The sequence below is a fragment of the Marmota flaviventris genome, chromosome 3 (genome assembly GCF_047511675.1).
Source record: "Marmota flaviventris isolate mMarFla1 chromosome 3, mMarFla1.hap1, whole genome shotgun sequence".
Classification (NCBI taxonomy): Eukaryota; Metazoa; Chordata; class Mammalia; order Rodentia; family Sciuridae; genus Marmota; species Marmota flaviventris.
In genome coordinates, this window is record NC_092500.1 from 59,241,166 (window position 1) to 59,258,804 (window position 17,639).

Sequence of the window (17,639 nt, forward strand, 5' to 3'; positions counted from 1 at the left end):
GTCCTTAAGTCTTGGACACTTGTTAATTATACCTAGAGTATATATTCAATCACTTTCTAATTTTGTTTATTTATATTTATATTGATATTGCCTGTCTTTTTAAAAATTATTTTAAACTGGGCATTTAAACCTACCAAAACTTCAGTTCCAAAGATAGGAGTTATTAGATGAAAATTATTAGGGCCAAGTATAGTATTTTGTGCAACTATTGGGAATTGTAGCTCCTACTTTTTCCCTCAGAGAGCAACTGAATTAGTCTACCATAAAGAACAAGTTTAGGGCTGGGGCTGTGGCTCAGCGTTAGAAAGCTCGCCTAGCACGAATGAGGCCCTGGGTTCAATCTTCAGCACCACATAAAAAAATAAATAAAGTATTGTATCCAACTACAACTAAAACATAAATATTTTTTTAAAAAAAGTTTAGTGGGCTGTTATTGTGGCTTAGTGGGTAAGCGCTCCTAGGTTCAATCCTTAGTACCAAATAAATAAATAAAACCTGTTGTAATTGTTAAAGCACTTGGACTTTTTACATATCTAGGTAATTAAATTTTAAGTTTTGTTTCAGGTATTATGTGGTGGCTTCTAAAGTATCAGATTTCTCTTGGTTTTACAAGGAATCCTACACAGTAGGATTCTGTCTTCTGAGAAATATTGAGAAGCAAACTGTCAAGCTAGTGCTTCTATGATGTCATGAAAATTTCCTTACATTTCATTTAACATTGTTTCCTGTATAGTCAGTCATACAATCTTTTTTTTTCTTTTGATTTATATAAAACAGACTATAGTGGAATCAACCAAAATGCTTTGTATTTCTTCCTCTCTTTTTATATTTTTAATATTTATATTTTTTAATATTTACTTTTTTAAATATTAAAAAGAATATTGTGCAAAATTCCTCATTGTTTGAGCTGTGCATTATGGATCATTCAGTCTTCAAATTCTAAAACTAGCCAGTCAAAATTCTTGGATACAGTGAGCACAGTGCACATATCCAAAATCCCAGCTAATGGGGAGAATAAGGCATGAGAATGACAAATTCAAGACCAGCCTCAACAACTTCAGGAGACCCTGTCACAAAATAAAAAGGAGCTGAGTACATGGCTCAGTGGTAAAGTGCCTGGGGGTTCAATCCCCAGTACAAGAAAAGAAAAAAGTAGAAAGACAGTATTGTGCTTTCAATCAGAGACATGTTAAGCTTCCATTATGGTTTTATCTTCAGTAAAGTATTTTAATGCTTTAATATTAAAGCCCTGGGATAAAGCTGACATACTAGCCCATTAAAATTATTAACTATAGGGCTGGGGATATGGCTCAAGCGGTATGGTGCTCACCTGGCATGCACGCGGCCCGGGTGCAATCCTCAGCACCACATACAAACAAAGATGTTGTGTCCAACAAAAACTAAAAAATAAATATTTTAAAAAAAAATTCTCTCCCTCTCTCTCTCTCTCTCTAAAAAAAAAAAAAAAAGTAAATGTTTGGTTCATGAAGAGAACAGAAACATGATCAAAGTCTACTGACTTCATTTCTCCCTGATTTGCCAATCCACTGATAGAAGTGTAGAAACCAAAGGCACAGAAACAGCATCTAAAATCTTTAAAACTTTCCAGTTTATAAAGAAACCCAAAGAAAAAGTACATCCTTCCTTAGCTATTCATTAGGACATAGAGTTTTTTGTTAAGTCCATGGGCTTGCTAAGGAAAACAGGGCAATGGTCAATATGTAGTTTGGGGTTTTGTTCTTTTTTTTTTTAGAAACAAGGTCTCACTGAGTTGCTTAGCACTTCACCATTGCTGAGGCTGGCTTTGAACTCATGATCCTCCTGTCTCAGCCTCCCAAAGATGCACCACCACAACCAGCTAAATAATGGCATTTTCATGGAGAGAGGGGGAAAAAAAAATAGCAGTTTATTCCCATCTACTCACATACTAGATGCTTTTTTTTTTTTTTTTTTTTCTTCAATATGTAGTTTTGTCTAAGGAGATAATTGGCCAGTTTTTCACTTTTTTTCTGAAGGTAAGTGGACTACACTGAAAATCTGAGTCTGTTCTAATCAGTCCACAATAGCCTCTCCTGAGAATTTCCAAATTGTTCCTGGTCAATTCTGCTATCTGGGTTAATTCTGGTCCACTAATCCTAATCCTCACTTCACTATAGTAGAGGTTTGGGGTGGGCTACTAGACCCAGGGACGCTTTACCACTGAGCTACGGCCCCAGCCCTTTTTATTATTTTTTTATTTCCTTTATTTTTTTGTTTTAATTTTTTTTTTCCTTTTTATTTTTTGAGACAGGGTTTCACTAAATTGCCGAGTCTAGCCTAGAATTTGCCATCTTCCTGGTTTAGGCTCCCCCAAACACTGGGATTACACCATTGAAAAGTAGAAATGATTTAGGTTAAATCCCAACTATTTTCAGGACGATGTTGAAATTAGGTTCCTGGGAGTGGGGAGATTATAAGCATATACACGACTTTTGTTTTCCCCCTTGGTTTTTGTGCCACTGTGCCCAATAATCTCAGATTGAACCTAGGGGAGCCCTACCACCGAACCACATTCTAATCCTATTTTGAGACAGGGTCTCTCAAGTTGCCCATGCTGGCCTCCAGTTTTTTCTGATTCTCCTGCCTCGCTGGGATTACAGGTGTGCACAACTCAGCTCAGAAGGAAAAGTGGTCGCCCGCTCCCTCTTCCCCCATTTTAAATTCTCACTGCTTCTCTTAAAAGTCAGCCATAATCGTCTTCAACCATTATACCAATTAGGGTTAGGTGATTTGGATAATTCAGGTTTGTGTTTGGTTTGTCCTTTTTTAGAGCTTAGAAAATAGTATGGAGTTAAGTAACCTTTTCATTAATAAAACATTGATTTTACATTCTACTTCTCAAGATCCCTGTACAGAGCACGGATTCTTAACAAGGGATCCCGGGCCCTTAGAATGGACGAGTTTCCGATTTAAGAAGTGCCCCCCAAAAAAGCAAAAAGAATTGTGTATGTGCCTATAATCCCCGCTGCGCCGGGGAGAGGAATCTGACGTCAACATCGTCCCAAATCGTCTATTTTAAAAATAAAATAATTGAGATTTAACTTATGTTATGTCTACTTTACAATGGTGACAATACAATCTCTGGAGTTCGCTATTAATTAATGTCGCGTTTCCCTGCTTCTGAGTAGGGGAAATCTTAAAAAACAGCTGTTGCTACTTTGCGGACCCGTAGGCGGAGCTTCTCTATGGTTTCCCTTCGGGAAGCAAACACGCTAGCTGGAAAGGAAGGGGCGGGATGTTTGAGGGCTGCCTCGCTCCACGAGGACTGCTCCAGCCAGGCCAGTGTGTCGGGTTCTAAATTCTTACCCTTATTTAGAACTCATCACCACCCCCGCCCTAGAAACAGCCCTCAGGGTCATTGGATAAAGGAAGTGGCTTCCAACAGCTCCTGACCCGGAATCGGATCGTGGCCCCGCCCCCTCCGCGCCAGGCTTCCTTCTGCAACAGGCGTGGGTCACGCTCTTGCTCGCTCTCTTTCTGCCGCCATCTTGGTATCGCGTTCTCCGCACAGTAAGTGCTGTCTGCGCCGCTACTCCATCCACCGCCATCCTCGTTTCTCGCGGGTTGAACCGCCCGGGGGATTCAGAGTTGAGGAGAGTTGACGTCTTTGTACAGTTACAGGGTTCCTACTAGTCGCTGGGTCTCCGGAGAAAAGGGGGGTCTATAGTTGGTGTCCTGGCAAAAAAGGGGCATAAGGGTCCTACGGGCCAGGCCCAGAACCCGGGTATGGAGGGAATATAAGAGTCACTGTAGTCTTGGGGGCAAAAGCTGAGTGTGTCTTTGGGAACGGCTTCGCAGAAATCCAGAGGAGGTTAAGGGGTCACAGCCTCAGAACCCTAAACACCGTTCTTATTGTGAGAAGGGGAGTGTTGGGACCCGAGGCGTCCTCTTTCGTCTCCCGGCTCTCAGAAGACCTGGGGGGCCCGAGCCCAGGTAGCGTAAATGTTAAAAGGGGAGGGGGCTCAAAGTACGTCAGAGGTTTTAAACGGTTGGGAGTCAGACCGGATCCTCTCTCTCGGGTTGAGAATGCAGAGGTGATTCCTGGTCTTGTGGGATCAAGAGTGTGGAATACAACGAACCCTGAGCACTGGGAAGTCTGCTTTCTGCGGAGCGTACTCAGGTGATTCGCTTTATAGATATATGAGGGTCACTTTTCCCACCTATTCTTAGTAACTTTGGGAAGGGTGGTCCTCAGACATTTTCATGATTTTTTTCCCCCATTTAACAACCCTCCGTTGAGTTATTAATAGTTGATTCTGAGTTGGGCAAGTGCACCCCTGTCAATTCAGGCCTCCTTTTTATTCCCTTCCTTCAGAAATGCCCGGTGAAGCCACAGAAACCGTCCCTGCTACAGAGCAGGAGTTGCCACAGCCCCAAGCTGAGACAGGTAGGTTCCTATAGTTTCGTTGCTGTTAATTAAGATAGACTCTTAACACCATTTGGTGAGTAAAGTGACAAAGAAGAGTATATCTCTACCTAATTTGCTACGATGGTTTTGTAGCTTTACCAGAAAGGAGAACTTGTTATTCTGGAGGGACTTATTTAGGGAGCAGGAATAAAAATTGTATCAAGATTTGTGGCAACTGCCACCTCCTGGGAAGATTGAGTGGGGAGGGGGATCAGTGATTCTTACTATTAGAACTGGATGACACACAGGCCGCCCAAGGAGACCTGAGCTTTTGTGAAGTCCCAGCCAGCAAGTTGCATCAAGGTTTTAGATAGCAGAGCTTGGCATTGTGCCTTTATCACATGTCTGATGAGGTATGTGCTGGTGGTAAATGTGTCCTATGAGCCCCAGAGTCCTAGGTTGGTTTAACTTGTTTTATGGGTTGATGCTGAGATATTTGTTGAATGCTTGGGCCATTGTCTGGAACCCAGCATTGAAATAAATGCTCCCTTTGATCTTCACCATTGAAATTAATAGGTGTAAAATCTTGTGTGAAGGCAAGTTTTTAATTCCGGTTGAAACACATCTCTAGAAAACTGAGGCAATGGAAAGATGTAAAATGATAGTGTTGCTGGGTCAGTTGTGCGAACTAAATGAAGGGAATCTTAAGGTTATAATCTCTATCCTGTGTTTTTTGTAAATTTCAAGGGCGATTTCTTTCACCTTTTTTGGAGTTAAAGTTGTTTACAGTTGAAAACTTTGTGGTTCTTTCTCCCCACCTGTCTGATTTTAGCAGCTGAAGGGATTAATACAGCTGCTAGAGAAGAATAAGGAGGGGGGCCCTCAGTAGGGAATGAGCAATAGGAAATGCTTTAGCTACAAGAAATTTATGAAATGGGATGATGAAAGACTGGTCTCTAAAGATTCTGTGGTTTCAGCGCTAAACAAGACTTTTAGACATTATCTCAGTCTCATTGTACCACTTAATTTTTCAAATATGGAGACTGAAATTTGGATAAAATTAGAATAATCTAATTCCAAACTACAGAACTTGATTTCTGAAATAATCCTTAGTGCTGCTAAACATTCTGATTAGTCTGAGTACAGAAAGTGTATAATACTGAGTACCTGTGATAAATTACCAGAATTTCATCTGTAACTGTAATTAAGTAGTCTATTAGAATAAATGAAAAAGCTAACGCAGGAAATTGGTTATGATGGCAAAGCAAGTTATTTGGGTCTTATCCCATTTTGAGATCCAGTAAAAAGAAAATATATTCCATGTTTTAAATTCTTGTTAATGTGTTTGAAAGTATATGTACTGTAATCATAAGACTTTGATTACCAATTCTCCTGAGCCACTTGACTTTATATAGTCAGATACTATAAGAACTAAGAAGATTATTTGGTTGAGTTGTGAATTTGGATGCTATGGACTGCCCTCCCCCCTTTGGGGCAGGTACTGGAGATTGAATTCCTGAGCACTTAACCACTGAGCCATGTCCCCTGCCCTATTTTGTATTTATTTAGAGACAGAGTCTCACTGAGTTGCTTAGCGCCTCTCCATTGCTGAGGCTGGCTTTGAACTCATGATCCTGCTGTCTCAGCCTCCCAAGCCATGGGATTACAGGTATGCGCCACCGCGCCCAACCTCTCCCTGCCCCCTTTAACAATCCCTTTTGGGCATTGAGCATTTGTTGATCTAATTTGATGTTATTATCTAAATTACATATATGGTATTTTTTTCCCTCTAGAAAACCTCTCACTTAGTTTTACCATAGTGTCAAATATTGGTGTATTTTGACAAAATAGACCAGACAGAATAAAAATACTTACTCAGATCAAGAGTTAGGGTCTGTTATATTTATATTATTTTCACTCTACAGCTCTCCTTCCAAAATAGAACCACAGTCTGGTTTAACAAGTTGGGTTAGAATTTCATAATACAGTCCCTACCCTAGTGACTAAGCTGTCTCCCTGAAGGTCTAGTTCATCTTGTAATGATGTCTAAAGAGCCTAACATTACTGAGGAAGGGTAGAATATGAAGTGCAACCTATTTGTGGCTGGGTGTTTTTGTTTGCTTTCTTTCTGGTTTTGCTAAGTAAACTAAGACATAAGGGAGTAAGGGGCTGAAGAGTTTCAACTTCAATAGAACTGAATTATGCGAAGCTCCCTCTTCCTAAGAAAACAGTGATATTTTTCATGGCCTAGTGGAAACTTTAGAGGGTTTTTTGTTGTTGTTGTTGTCTGTTTGTTAAGACTTTTTCTCATTCAGCTGATTCCCCATCATTAAACTGTCTGCCTATTGTCATCCTTATTCCAGTTTTCAGTGTTTCAGTTCACGATCCTTGAGTAGACAGGTAGCTGTTCTAGTGATAATTCTGTTGGCTTAAAGACTTGGAAATGAGGTCTCATTTCAGGAGAAAAGGGAAAGGCACAACTGGGAAAGGATAGAAAGTATATTGTTCCCAATCCATTCCTGAGCCTCTGTTCTTTGTGTTTAACGATAGGCTACTTTTAACTATTTTCCCCATCCTGAAATTTTTGGTTTATTTTGGTAGAACTTAGAATGTGTAGAAGAATGTGTTCTCACTTTACCACTGAAATGTTTGGGGAACTTTGGGTGTTGCTTGTCACTGTTGTCTAATCCTGTGTGGTGACTTTCATTCTCAGATTTAAAATTCCATTTTTTCTTATGAGGCATGTTGTACCAAATTGGGCTGCATAACTCACTTTTTTTTTCTTTTCCTCCTTTATCTCTTTTTTTTTTTTTTTTTTTGCTTTTCTCCTCCAGCTGTGCTTCCTATGCCTTCACCCTTGAATGTCACTGCTGCCTTAGGGCAGTCTAGACCTACCCTTACCCCTCCTTGCTCCCTGGCCCCCCAACAGTGCCCTCTAGCAGTTGCTAACCAGCCTTTCCCTTTTCCTTCTCCCTCTAGTATTGCTTCAACCCCTTTTGAAGCTCCTTTTCCCCAGCCATCCTCTGGAACTGCCATGCCTTTGGAAACTCTCCCTAACACCCCAACTTTCCTACCGCACCTAATAGGGCCTCCCATCTCCCCAGCTGCCTTAGCTCTGGCCTCTCCCATGATAGGGCCAACTCTGAAAGGTGCCCATTCCTCTTCAGCTCCCTTGGCCCTTGTTGCATTGGCTCCCCACTCAGTTCAGAAGAGTTCTGCTTTTCCACCTAACCCTGTTGCCCCACCTCCATCAGTTGCTATGGCTGAGTCAGGGTCAGTGACATCTCTACCAGCTCCCATTACTCCCTCAGAACCAAAACCCTCTCCTATTCAGGTTCCCTCTCAGGTACTCCCTAATCCAAAAGCTACTACTCCAAGTTCAGCTCCTCCAGGTATAATCAGTGCTGTTCCTTCCCATGTTGGAAATCCCTTGGCCTCTGTTCAATCTGGAGTAACCTCCTGTGCTCTGACACCATGCATTACTCCCCCAGCCATTACTTCTCAGAGTAAAAGTATCCCCATTTCCTCAGCTCTGATCCCACAAAACCCATTAAGCTTCAGCCTGAAGGGGCCTGTTAGTTCACCTTCTACCTTATCTTTTTCAACCCAGTCTACTCCTGCAGTGACCTCTTCTCAAACTGTGGCTCCTAGCATCCCACCAGTTTTCCCTAGTTCTCTGGGCTCTCATCTTACACCTTTACATCAGGGTTCTTCTATCCAACCTTTAGGTCAAGCAGTTCCTAGTACACTGTTAAATCCTGCAGTGAATACCATTTCTGTAGATCATTCTTCCTTGGGGACCTCTTATCCATCTCAGAGATCTGTGATTTCTCCCCTTCCTTTGGGAAATGAGCTGGTTACTGGTACTGTGGCTGCTCTTCCAATAAGGTCTCCAGCTTCTTCTCTAACTCTGTCTGTTGACAAAGGCCCCTCTACAGTGACTGGCATAACCTCCTACCCTTCTGGCTCCCCAATTGTAACTACCACTACTTCATTATCTCCTACAGCCTTGCTCGGTCTTAAAGAGTCTCCTAATGCCACTCATCAGCCTCTGGGGACTCAAATTCTTGCTTCTCCAGGAACAGACTTTAAAGAAACTTCTGTCTCTTCTGTTGGAACCACCCCACTTCTGATGACTAACCCCTCTATGATTTCTGCAGCACCTACTACCTTTGAGGTACCTACTTCTGTGCCTCCTCCAGTTTCATCAGGTCCCATAAGTAGTAAAGAACCAGCTTCCCTTGCTGCTTTGGTTATGTCACCTGTGGCTCAGAAAGAGCTTCCTACTTCTCAGACAGCAACTACTGTGAGCATACCAGTCTGTCCTTTGCCAGCTCCTATATCTCCCACCCAGACAGGACTCCCTACCAAGGAAGGCCCCACTTCATTACCTTTGGCCCTCTCATCTCCCCAGAATTCCTCCCAAAGTACATCATCTTTGGAGATAATTTCTCCTGAAACCACTATAGCAAAGAAAAGCTGTGTAGAGCCTCTCCCTGTAGCTAAGGCAGCCAGTGCTATTGCCTCTTCTCTGGATGTTAACTCCTCGACTTCTGTAGTCAAGACAGATCCTTATACAAGCCCAGACCCTGATATTCTGCTTCTCAAAAGTTCTATCACTGCTCCAGCAGTGGCTACGTTTCCTTTGGGAAGTGCTAACCATATGGGGGTGGCTTCTACAACTGCCAAAGATACTTGTACTCTAACTACTTTACCTTTGGTTTCTCCAGCCTCTGAAAGTTGCCCTGTGGCTCCAGCTATGACTTTATCCCCTCAGAATGTTTCTGTTTCTACAGTAGCATTGACGCTGACTCCTGAAATTCCTAAGTCTGTGCCCTCTCCCCCCCTTCCCCCAGCTGGGATTGCTCTGTCCAGGGCAGAGATAGTTGATGGTATTTCTCAGACCTCATCATTGGCACCTTTAGTTTCCTCTCCTATGTGCCCAAATGAGGACCCCAGTGATTCTACATCTTCCAAAGGAAGCATGACTTCTATAACTGACTCCGCATTTCCTTTAGGGACTGGTATGTCTCCTCAGACTAAAAGAACTCTAATCAAGAAGGATTCTCCTATCCCTGATGTTCCTGCTGGAAATCTCTCATCTTCTGTTTCTCCAGTTGAAGCTTCCTTCCTTCCAGAGGCCAATATATCTATTCAAGGCCCTAAAGGTTCACTAACCAAGAAGCATTCTCCCACTCCCAAAGGGGCCTCTACTCCTACAACTGTGCCTCTTCCCTCCCCCAAAAAGTCCCCAGCAGACCCAACCCACAAAAGGACTCCTACTCCCCCAGCAGAGACTTCTCCCTCTCCCAAAAAGCCACAAGCAACTCTGGCCCCGAAAGGAGTTCCCAATCCCCCAGTTGTCACTCCTTCCTCAGTCCAAAAGACCCCAGCAAGCCCATCTCCCAAAGGGACCCCCACTGCCCCAACTGTGGCTCCTACCTCCTCCAAAAAGGCCCCAGCAGCTACAAACCCCAAGGGAACCCCCAACCCCCCAGCTGAGATTCCTCCTTCCCCAAAAAAGTCTCCAACAGCTACAGCCCCCAAAGAAGCCACCACAGCAAGCCCATCCCTCAAAGAAACTTCCAGTACCTCAGCTGAGATTCCTACCTCCCCCCAAAAGGACCCAGTAACCATAGCCCCTAGTGGGGTCCCCACTGTCCCAGCTAAGACTCCTCCCTCCTCCCCAAAAAAGGTAGCAACAACTGTCCCAGCTGTTACTCTTTCCCCAAAAAGTACACCAGCTCCATCTTCCAAAGGGTCCCCTGCCCTGCTAGCTGATGCTCCCTCTCCCATTGAGGCCCCCACTGCCCCAGCTGTGGCTCCTCACCACAAAAAAAAGACCCTATCCCCCAAAGGAGTCTCCACTCCCCCACCTGTAACTCCTCTCTCCCCAAAAAAGGCACCAACAATTTCATCCACCAAAGGGACCCCAGAAGAGACTCCTTCCTCCACCCAAAAGACCCCAACAGTTCCATCCCCTAAAGAGGCAACAGTAACCCCATCCCCCAAAGAGGTCCTCACTCCCCCAGCTGTGACTCCTCCTCCCTCTCCCAAAAAGGCCTCAACAAATACAGCCCCTAAAGAGGCCACAGTAACCCCATCCCCCAAAGGGGTCCCCACTCCTCCAGCTGGGACTCTCTCCTCAAAAAAAGCACCAACAACTCTGTCCCCCAAAGTGGTCCCCATTCCCCCAGCTGGGACTCCTCCCTCTCCCAAAAAGGCCCCAGCAAATATATCTCCCACTGAGGTCCCCAGTCCCACAGCTGTGACTCCCACCTCTCCCAAAAAGGCACCAACAGTTCCATCCCCCAAAGGGGCCCCCACTTCCCCAGCTGTGATTCCTACCTCTCCCAAAAAAGTCCCAACAAGTACAGCCCCCAAAGGGGTCTCCATTCCACCAGCTGTGACTCCTCCCTCTCCCAAAAAGGCCCCAGCAAATATAGCCCCAAAAGAGGTTCCCAGCCCTCCAACTGTGACTCCCCTCTCCCCACAAAAGGCATCAGCAGCTCCATCCCCCAAAGGGATCTGCACTCCTCCAGCTGTGATGCCTCCCTCTCCCAAAAAGGCCCCAGCAAATACAGCCTCCAAAGGGACCCCAGATGAGATTCCTCCTTCTCCCAAAGAGACTACAGTAACTCTGTCCCCCAAAGGGGCCCCCACTCCCCCAGCTGTGACTCCTCCCTCTCCCAAAAAGGCCCCAGCAAATACAGCCTCCAAAGGGACCCCAGATGAGATTCCTCCTTCTCCCAAAGAGACTACAGTAACTCTGTCCCCCAAAGGGGCCCCCACTCCCCCAGCTGTGACTCCTCCCTCTCCCAAAAAGACCCCAGCAACTGCAGCCCCCAAAGAGGTCCCTACTCCCCCAACTGTGACTCCACCCTCCCCAACAACTCCATCCCCCAAAGGGGCCCCAGCTGAGACTCCTCCCTCTCCCAAAATTGGCCCAGCAAATACAGTCCCCAAAGAGGTCCCCACTTCCTCAGCTGTGACTCCCACAACAAAAAAGGCACCAAGTCCCTCCAGAAAGTTACCAACAACCTCATCCCCCAAAGGGTCCCCAGCTGAGACTCTTCCCTCCCCAAAAAAGGCCCCGACAAGTAAAGCCCCCAAAGAGGCTACAGTAACCCCATCCACCAAAGGGATTCTGGCTCCCACAGTTGTGACTTCTTCCCCCAAAGAGGCTTCAGCAATCCCATTACTCAAAGGGCTCCCCACCACCCCAGCTATGACTCCTCCAAAAAAGTCACCAATTCCATCCCCAAAAGGGGCCCCCACTCCTCTAGCTGACACTCCTCCCTCTCCCAAAAAGGCCCCAGCAACTGCAGCACCCAAAGAGGCCCCTGCAACCCCATTCTCCAAGGGGGCCCCCTCTCCCAAAAAAGCCACAGCAACTACAGCACCCAAAGAGGCCTCTATTACTCCTGTTGTGACTCCTCCCTCTCCCAGAAAACCCCCAGCAAGTACAGCCCCCAAAGATGCCCAAACAACCTCATCCCTTAAAGGGGTCCCCACTCCTCCAGTGGACACTCCTCCCTCTTCCAAAAAGGCCCCAGCAACTGCAGCCCCCAAAGAGGCTACAGCAATCTCCTCTCCCAAAAAGGGCCCAGCAACCACAGCCCCCAAAGGAACTCCCACTCCTCCAGACACTATTCCCCCTCCTAAAAAGGCCCCAGCCCCCAAAGGGGCCTCTATTCCCACACCTGTCACTTCTCCCTCTCCCAAAGAGGCCCTAGCCCCCAAAGGGGCCTCCATTCCCCCACCTGTCACTTCTCCCTCTCCCAAAGAGGCCCTAACTACCCCATCCTCCAAAGGCAGTCCCACTCTGCAAGCTGTGAATGTTTTCCCTAAAGAGTCCCCCATTCTCCCAGGCATTGTTCCTCCCTCCCCCAAAGGCTCCCCTGCTTCCCCAGTGTCAGTAATATGTACCATGGGGGCCGTTACCCCTGAGGCATCTGAAGGTGTCCCAGCAAAGAAAGGTCCCAAGGCTCTCAAAGAAGTACTTGTGGCCTCAGCTCCAGAAAATGAACAAGTCACCACAGTTCCCACTCAGAAAGGCCCAGGAACCAAGAAGAATTCTGCAGCTTTGCCTAAGTGCTCAGATCCCTCAACTAAGAATGATACTAAAGGACCCCTTTCTACAGTGACACCAGCTCCTCTACTGACAATCCCTGTTTCTCCTGCAAAAAGCAAAGATCCTTTTCATTCCCCTGAGTCTAAGATATCTACCCCTCTAGCAGGAGTTGCCTCTGAGAAGGTCCTTCCTATAGCTGGATCAACATCTGTGTCTCCAGCAACCACCCCACCAGTCTCCCTGCCTCTTGCTCCTTCCCCAGTTCCCCCTCTGCTTCCTAAACAACAGTTTCTGCCGACCTCACCTGGGCTCGTGCTGGAATCACCCTCTAAGCCCCCAGCCCCTGATGATGAGGATGAGCTGCCGCCTCTGATTCCCCCGGAACCAATATCTGGGGGAGTGCCTTTCCAGTCCATCCTTGTCGACATGCCCACCCCCAAACCTGCTGGGATCCCTGCCCCAACCCCCTCTGCCAAGCAACCTGTTCTGAAGAACAACAAGGGTATTTGCCTTGGTTTGCTGTGTGCATGGTGTGTTGCCCACACCCCTCTTAGGAACTCCCATCGATACTAACACTAGGATGCGCCACTTCCTCCAGTAAATCTGCTTGAGTTTGGATGTAGTACTTAGAATGATCCTTTCAAGTGCAAAAGCTCTAGGAATACACAACTATTTCTTGGTTTTCATCACGTCAGATAATACAACTGATCTGACATTGGAAACCAAGACCTGCTGGACCGTTAATTTGCTCTAATCCTTATCACATCACTAACCTGTCCCTGGGCCTGGGATTTGCTAAAATATTGGGAAAATTGGAGCTATTGTATTTCTTTTTATTTCTTAGTAATGACCACTTGCCCAAGGACTTGCTTTTCTTCAAAAAATAGATAACTATGTTTCCTAGCCTAAGAATGGTGCAGGTATATTGCTTTTTTCCCTTGGTAGTCTTTATCGATGCTGGGCCTTTCAATATGTGAATTATGTTCAGAAGAAATGGAGACATTACAGGGCAATATCTAGTAGAGAAGGTGGCTTGGCATCATTGAAAATCTTCTAGCAATATTGATTAGACCAAATTACTAGGGTGAATGATTTGAAAATAGGCCAAATGTGTGTACACAGCTGCTTCTGGCCTCCTCCATAGGTTTAAAGGATAAAGGAAAAGTGCCTTGCCTTTTCTCCCTGCATAATGTGATTTATTTATTTTTTATTCTTTTCCCCCCACTTAAGTGTGTGTGGAGATCCCATTAGACAAAACCTTTCTGGGGTGGATGGTAGATGGAATATAGGGTAAAATTTGGAGTTATTTAGGATGCTTGGTTGTTTGTGCCAAGAAATGAAGACCTTAAGAGAAAGAGAATAATTATACTATATAAATTGTATCTTTCAATTATCCCTCATTTCTGGGGGTGGGTCTTTAATAGATGTGTACACAGTAGTTTAACTAGTAAGTTGGCTCCCAAACTGGCTTTAAACATTTCACTTTGTAAGGCCTAGCATTAAAGTGGTGACCTCTAGTCCAAGCAGGCCTTAGTGTGAGGTACAACCTCCTTAAAATTTTTACTATAAAAGTAATAAAAGTTGTTTGTCATCTTAGGTTCTGGAACAGAATCTGACAGTGATGAATCTGTACCAGAGCTTGAAGAACAAGATTCCACACAAGCAACCACCCAACAAGCACAGGTGAGTATTCCCTTCTTGACTGGTATAAACACTGGAGTCAAGGAAGCACTGGAGAACCAGAATTGATCAGGGCTGACTATTGTATCTGGAATTATGGGTCTTCATAAAGGGAAAATCACACATTTAGTTGTTTTATCTTTATAGCTGGCAGCTGCAGCTGAAATCGATGAAGAACCAGTCAGTAAAGCAAAACAGAGTCGGAGTGAAAAGAAGGCACGGAAGGTAAGATGTTCAGTTATAAACAAGGATTAAAGTTCTGATGTGTAATTTTTTAGAACACCATCTTTTCTTTTTTTTTTTAACTTGGGTTGGAACCCAGGGACACTTAACCACTGAGCCATATCCCCAGCTCTTTTTTGTATTAATAGAGACGGAGTTGCTTAGAGCCTCAGCCTCAGCCTCCTGAGCCACTAGGATTACTGGTGCACACCACGGCGCCTGCCCTTTTCTTAACCCATGAGTCTGCTTTGGATGTGGTATTGTTGCATTTCTTGCTTTATGAAGCTGATTCTAAAGTTGAAATTTTAATGTTCTTTTCTATTTTTCAGGCTATGTCCAAGCTAGGTCTTCGACAGGTTACGGGGGTTACTAGAGTCACTATCCGAAAATCTAAGAATATCCTCTTTGTCATCACAAAACCAGATGTCTATAAGAGTCCAGCTTCAGATACCTACATAGTTTTTGGGGAAGCCAAGGTGAGTTAAGTTTTCTTGAGTTGCACTCGATCAACTCTGTTGATATTTCAGGTCAGATAATTCTTTGATCTAGACATTTCCAGATGTCCCCTGGGAGGCATAATTAAGACCTAGACCTAAACTACTTTTCTTTCTACAGTTATAGTCTTAGGGCAAGCAGTTTACAGTTATATTACTCTAACTTCCCTGAAATAGATTTAGAATGAGAGTATTGAAAAGGTGTCAAAAGGATATGTGATTTTTCATTTATGGCAAACTAATTTATTGACATCTCTGTTGTCTTTCTTTGTAGATTGAAGATTTATCTCAGCAAGCACAGTTAGCAGCTGCTGAGAAATTCAAAGTTCAAGGTGAAGCTGTCTCAAACATTCAAGAAAACACACAGACTCCAACTGTACAAGAAGAAAGTGAAGAGGAAGAGGTATGCCAGGAAATCTTTTCTATTTGTAATCCTCTCTGAATAGTGGTATGTTTGCTGTTGGTAAATTATTGTTTTAGGCATTCAACCCCCATTATTTATACCTGTTTACACCCAGAACTAAATTCAAGGGACTCTGGCACCAAAGAAGTACTAAGTTGTTGTTATCTGTAATTTATTAAGGTTTTTTTGTTTTCCCCTCTCCTCTTTTAGGTTGATGAAACTGGTGTGGAAGTTAAGGATATAGAATTGGTCATGTCACAAGCAAATGTGTCAAGAGCAAAGGCGGTCCGAGCCCTAAAGAACAACAGTAATGATATTGTAAATGCTATAATGGTAAGTGACCAAGTCTTTTTTCCTGGTTTCCCTCTGCCCTAACCAGTGAAAAGTAATTTTTCTCTGTTTAGTATCGGCTATATATAAAGCATTATTCCAAATCCTATTGTTAATTGCCTTAGGTTTTAATAACCATCTTCTCCTACTTTGCCTGTAACCACCTTATGTTTTTTCTCTTATAGGAATTAACAATGTAACCATCTGAAAGCCAGGACCTTTTTCTGGTCTTTCAAAAGGATAACTGCAGCTTGGTTTGAAATTTGTACTGTTTCTATCATTAATAAAGTTATGGCTTCTTGTTGGATGAATCAATGAGTGTTTGGTCTCTTTTCCCCCATCTCCTCCGCCCAAAAAGGCTCTAGTAAATTATTAATTTTGTAATGTTATTGTATTTTTTAATACCTTTATTTGTTTTTATGTGGTATCGAGGATCGAACCCAGTATTCACACATGCTAAGCAAGTGCTCTACCACTGAACTACAACCACATCCCCATAATTTATTAATTTTAAGACCATCTTCAGGTGAAAATTTTTCATGCCATAATTCCCTACTTAAAATCTCAAACTCTCTACCTCTTGTAAGAAGTTATGGTGGTACACATCTATCTATAATTCCAGCAACTTGGGAGGCTAAGGCGGGAGTGTCACAAGTTCAGCCTGGGCAATTTAATTTGGCAAGACCCTATTTCAAATAAGTTCTAGAAGGGCTAGCCCATGCATTGTGGATGTATAAAACAGCTTCACATCTAGTGTAATAACAAAAATATATATGCCATTAGGACCTGCATCTTCAAAGAAGACAAATTAACTGTGAAAGTTTTTCACTTCTAATTTATTCCTCAGTTGTTAATCATTAGCAGATCCACCACCACCACCCCACGTATCATACTGGGATAATACTTAGAGTTGAACCTAGAGATGCTGTATCACTGAGCTCCATCCCAATCTCTTTTTGAGAGTATCTGCCTAAATTGCTGAGGCAGGACTTGACCTGGAGATCCTTCTACTTCAGCCTCCCAAATATCAAGATTATAGGCATGTGCCACAACATCCAGCTGAAGGGGAGGATTTTGACTACAGAGCAAACATTAAGCACACAAAAGTAGACTATTGTGAGCAAACTGGAAGGTAAAAAGAATTTGCTTATAAATACATAAGTTTTTATAAGTAGACCTATATGGGAATCCCAAAAATAATAAAGTGAGTTGGACTGTCAGAATGATTGTAAGAAATTTAGACTTAAGAGAAATAGCTTGTTCAATTCATTCTTGTGCCAAAACTGCTACTAGTGTTTAATGGTATTATTCCCATCTGGAGGTACTAATTGCCCAGTTTTTCTACCATTCACTAATTTCTTCAATTACTTTTCTTTAGTATATTGGACATCTTTCTGAAATAAACTATGAGAAAGCCATTCTAATTCAATGGAAAAGATGCTGAAGGATTCAAGATTAACATCCATTATTAGCAATGTAAAACGGAGGGAAAGATCCCTCATTTGGGCTCATAGAATTCTGCCCCCATGGGAGAAGGAAGGGTCAAGCTGAAAGCCATCAGTGGGAAAGATGGGCTCTCAGAGCAGGGGTTTCTGGCTAGAAGCTGTTCCTTGCTCACTGTGTCAATTTTTTTCTCCCAGCCCCCTCAGGCTGGTTCTTGTAGGCTAAGATGGTGGAGATGGTGTTTGCTGTAGAGAGAGGAAGTGACTGGCTGAACCCAGGGGTAGTGCTGAAAAGCTTGTCACACTTGGCTCAGGCTTCTCCAGGGAAGATGGACAGAGGAGCTGGAGGTCCAGGTAGCAGCACACGCCTGGATAGCAACGAGAGAGAGTCTGCCCTTAACAAGGGACAGCAGTCCAAACCCTATCATGTATCAGCAGATTGAGTCTGACAAAGACTAACCTGTCTCCCATGTGGGACTGACCTAGCCTTATTAAGCCCTTGGTGGGCAGCAGGGAAAGCAGGGGTCAGGGTAGCCAGTGTTAGACAGGACACCATGGGAGACAGACCTCATCTGGTTTCTGGCTTTATTACTTCTTGAATCAGCTG

The 17,639-nt window shown here is 44.1% G+C and overlaps 2 protein-coding genes across 3 annotated transcripts; both read left to right on the plus strand.

Moving 5' to 3' along the window:
- Nucleotides 1–3,443: 3,443 nt before the first annotated feature.
- Nucleotides 3,444–15,901, plus strand: LOC114085371 (nascent polypeptide-associated complex subunit alpha). 2 transcript variants are annotated; one of them, XM_027926537.3, is made up of 8 exons: nt 3,444–3,549; nt 4,355–4,426; nt 14,059–14,144; nt 14,289–14,366; nt 14,693–14,839; nt 15,132–15,260; nt 15,471–15,593; nt 15,776–15,901. In XM_027926537.3, exons 2-8 carry the CDS (start codon nt 4,357–4,359, stop codon nt 15,788–15,790), a joined length of 648 nt encoding a protein of 215 aa, XP_027782338.1. In that variant the 5' UTR covers nt 3,444–3,549; nt 4,355–4,356; the 3' UTR covers nt 15,791–15,901. The 2 variants fall into 2 exon arrangements, with proteins under 2 accessions (XP_027782338.1, XP_027782342.1); XM_027926541.2 differs by lacking the exon at nt 3,444–3,549 and adding an exon at nt 4,065–4,159.
- On the plus strand, nt 4,433–14,051 carry LOC139705188 (nascent polypeptide-associated complex subunit alpha, muscle-specific form-like). The gene has a single exon (XM_071609747.1). It carries the CDS (start codon nt 7,233–7,235, stop codon nt 13,032–13,034), a length of 5,802 nt encoding a protein of 1,933 aa, XP_071465848.1. The 5' UTR covers nt 4,433–7,232; the 3' UTR covers nt 13,035–14,051.
- Nucleotides 15,902–17,639: the final 1,738 nt, after the last annotated feature.

Bases quoted from the DNA above. Each gene is read 5' to 3' on its own strand.
- LOC114085371 (XM_027926537.3), top strand. From the start codon at position 4,357: ATGCCCGGTGAAGCCACAGAAACCGTCCCTGCTACAGAGCAGGAGTTG. The intron at 14,145-14,288 runs GTGAGTATTCCC...TTATCTTTATAG, and splicing joins CAACCACCCAACAAGCACAG to CTGGCAGCTGCAGCTGAAAT. The intron at 14,840-15,131 runs GTGAGTTAAGTT...CTTTCTTTGTAG, and splicing joins TAGTTTTTGGGGAAGCCAAG to ATTGAAGATTTATCTCAGCA.
- LOC139705188 (XM_071609747.1), top strand. From the start codon at position 7,233: ATGCCTTCACCCTTGAATGTCACTGCTGCCTTAGGGCAGTCTAGACCT.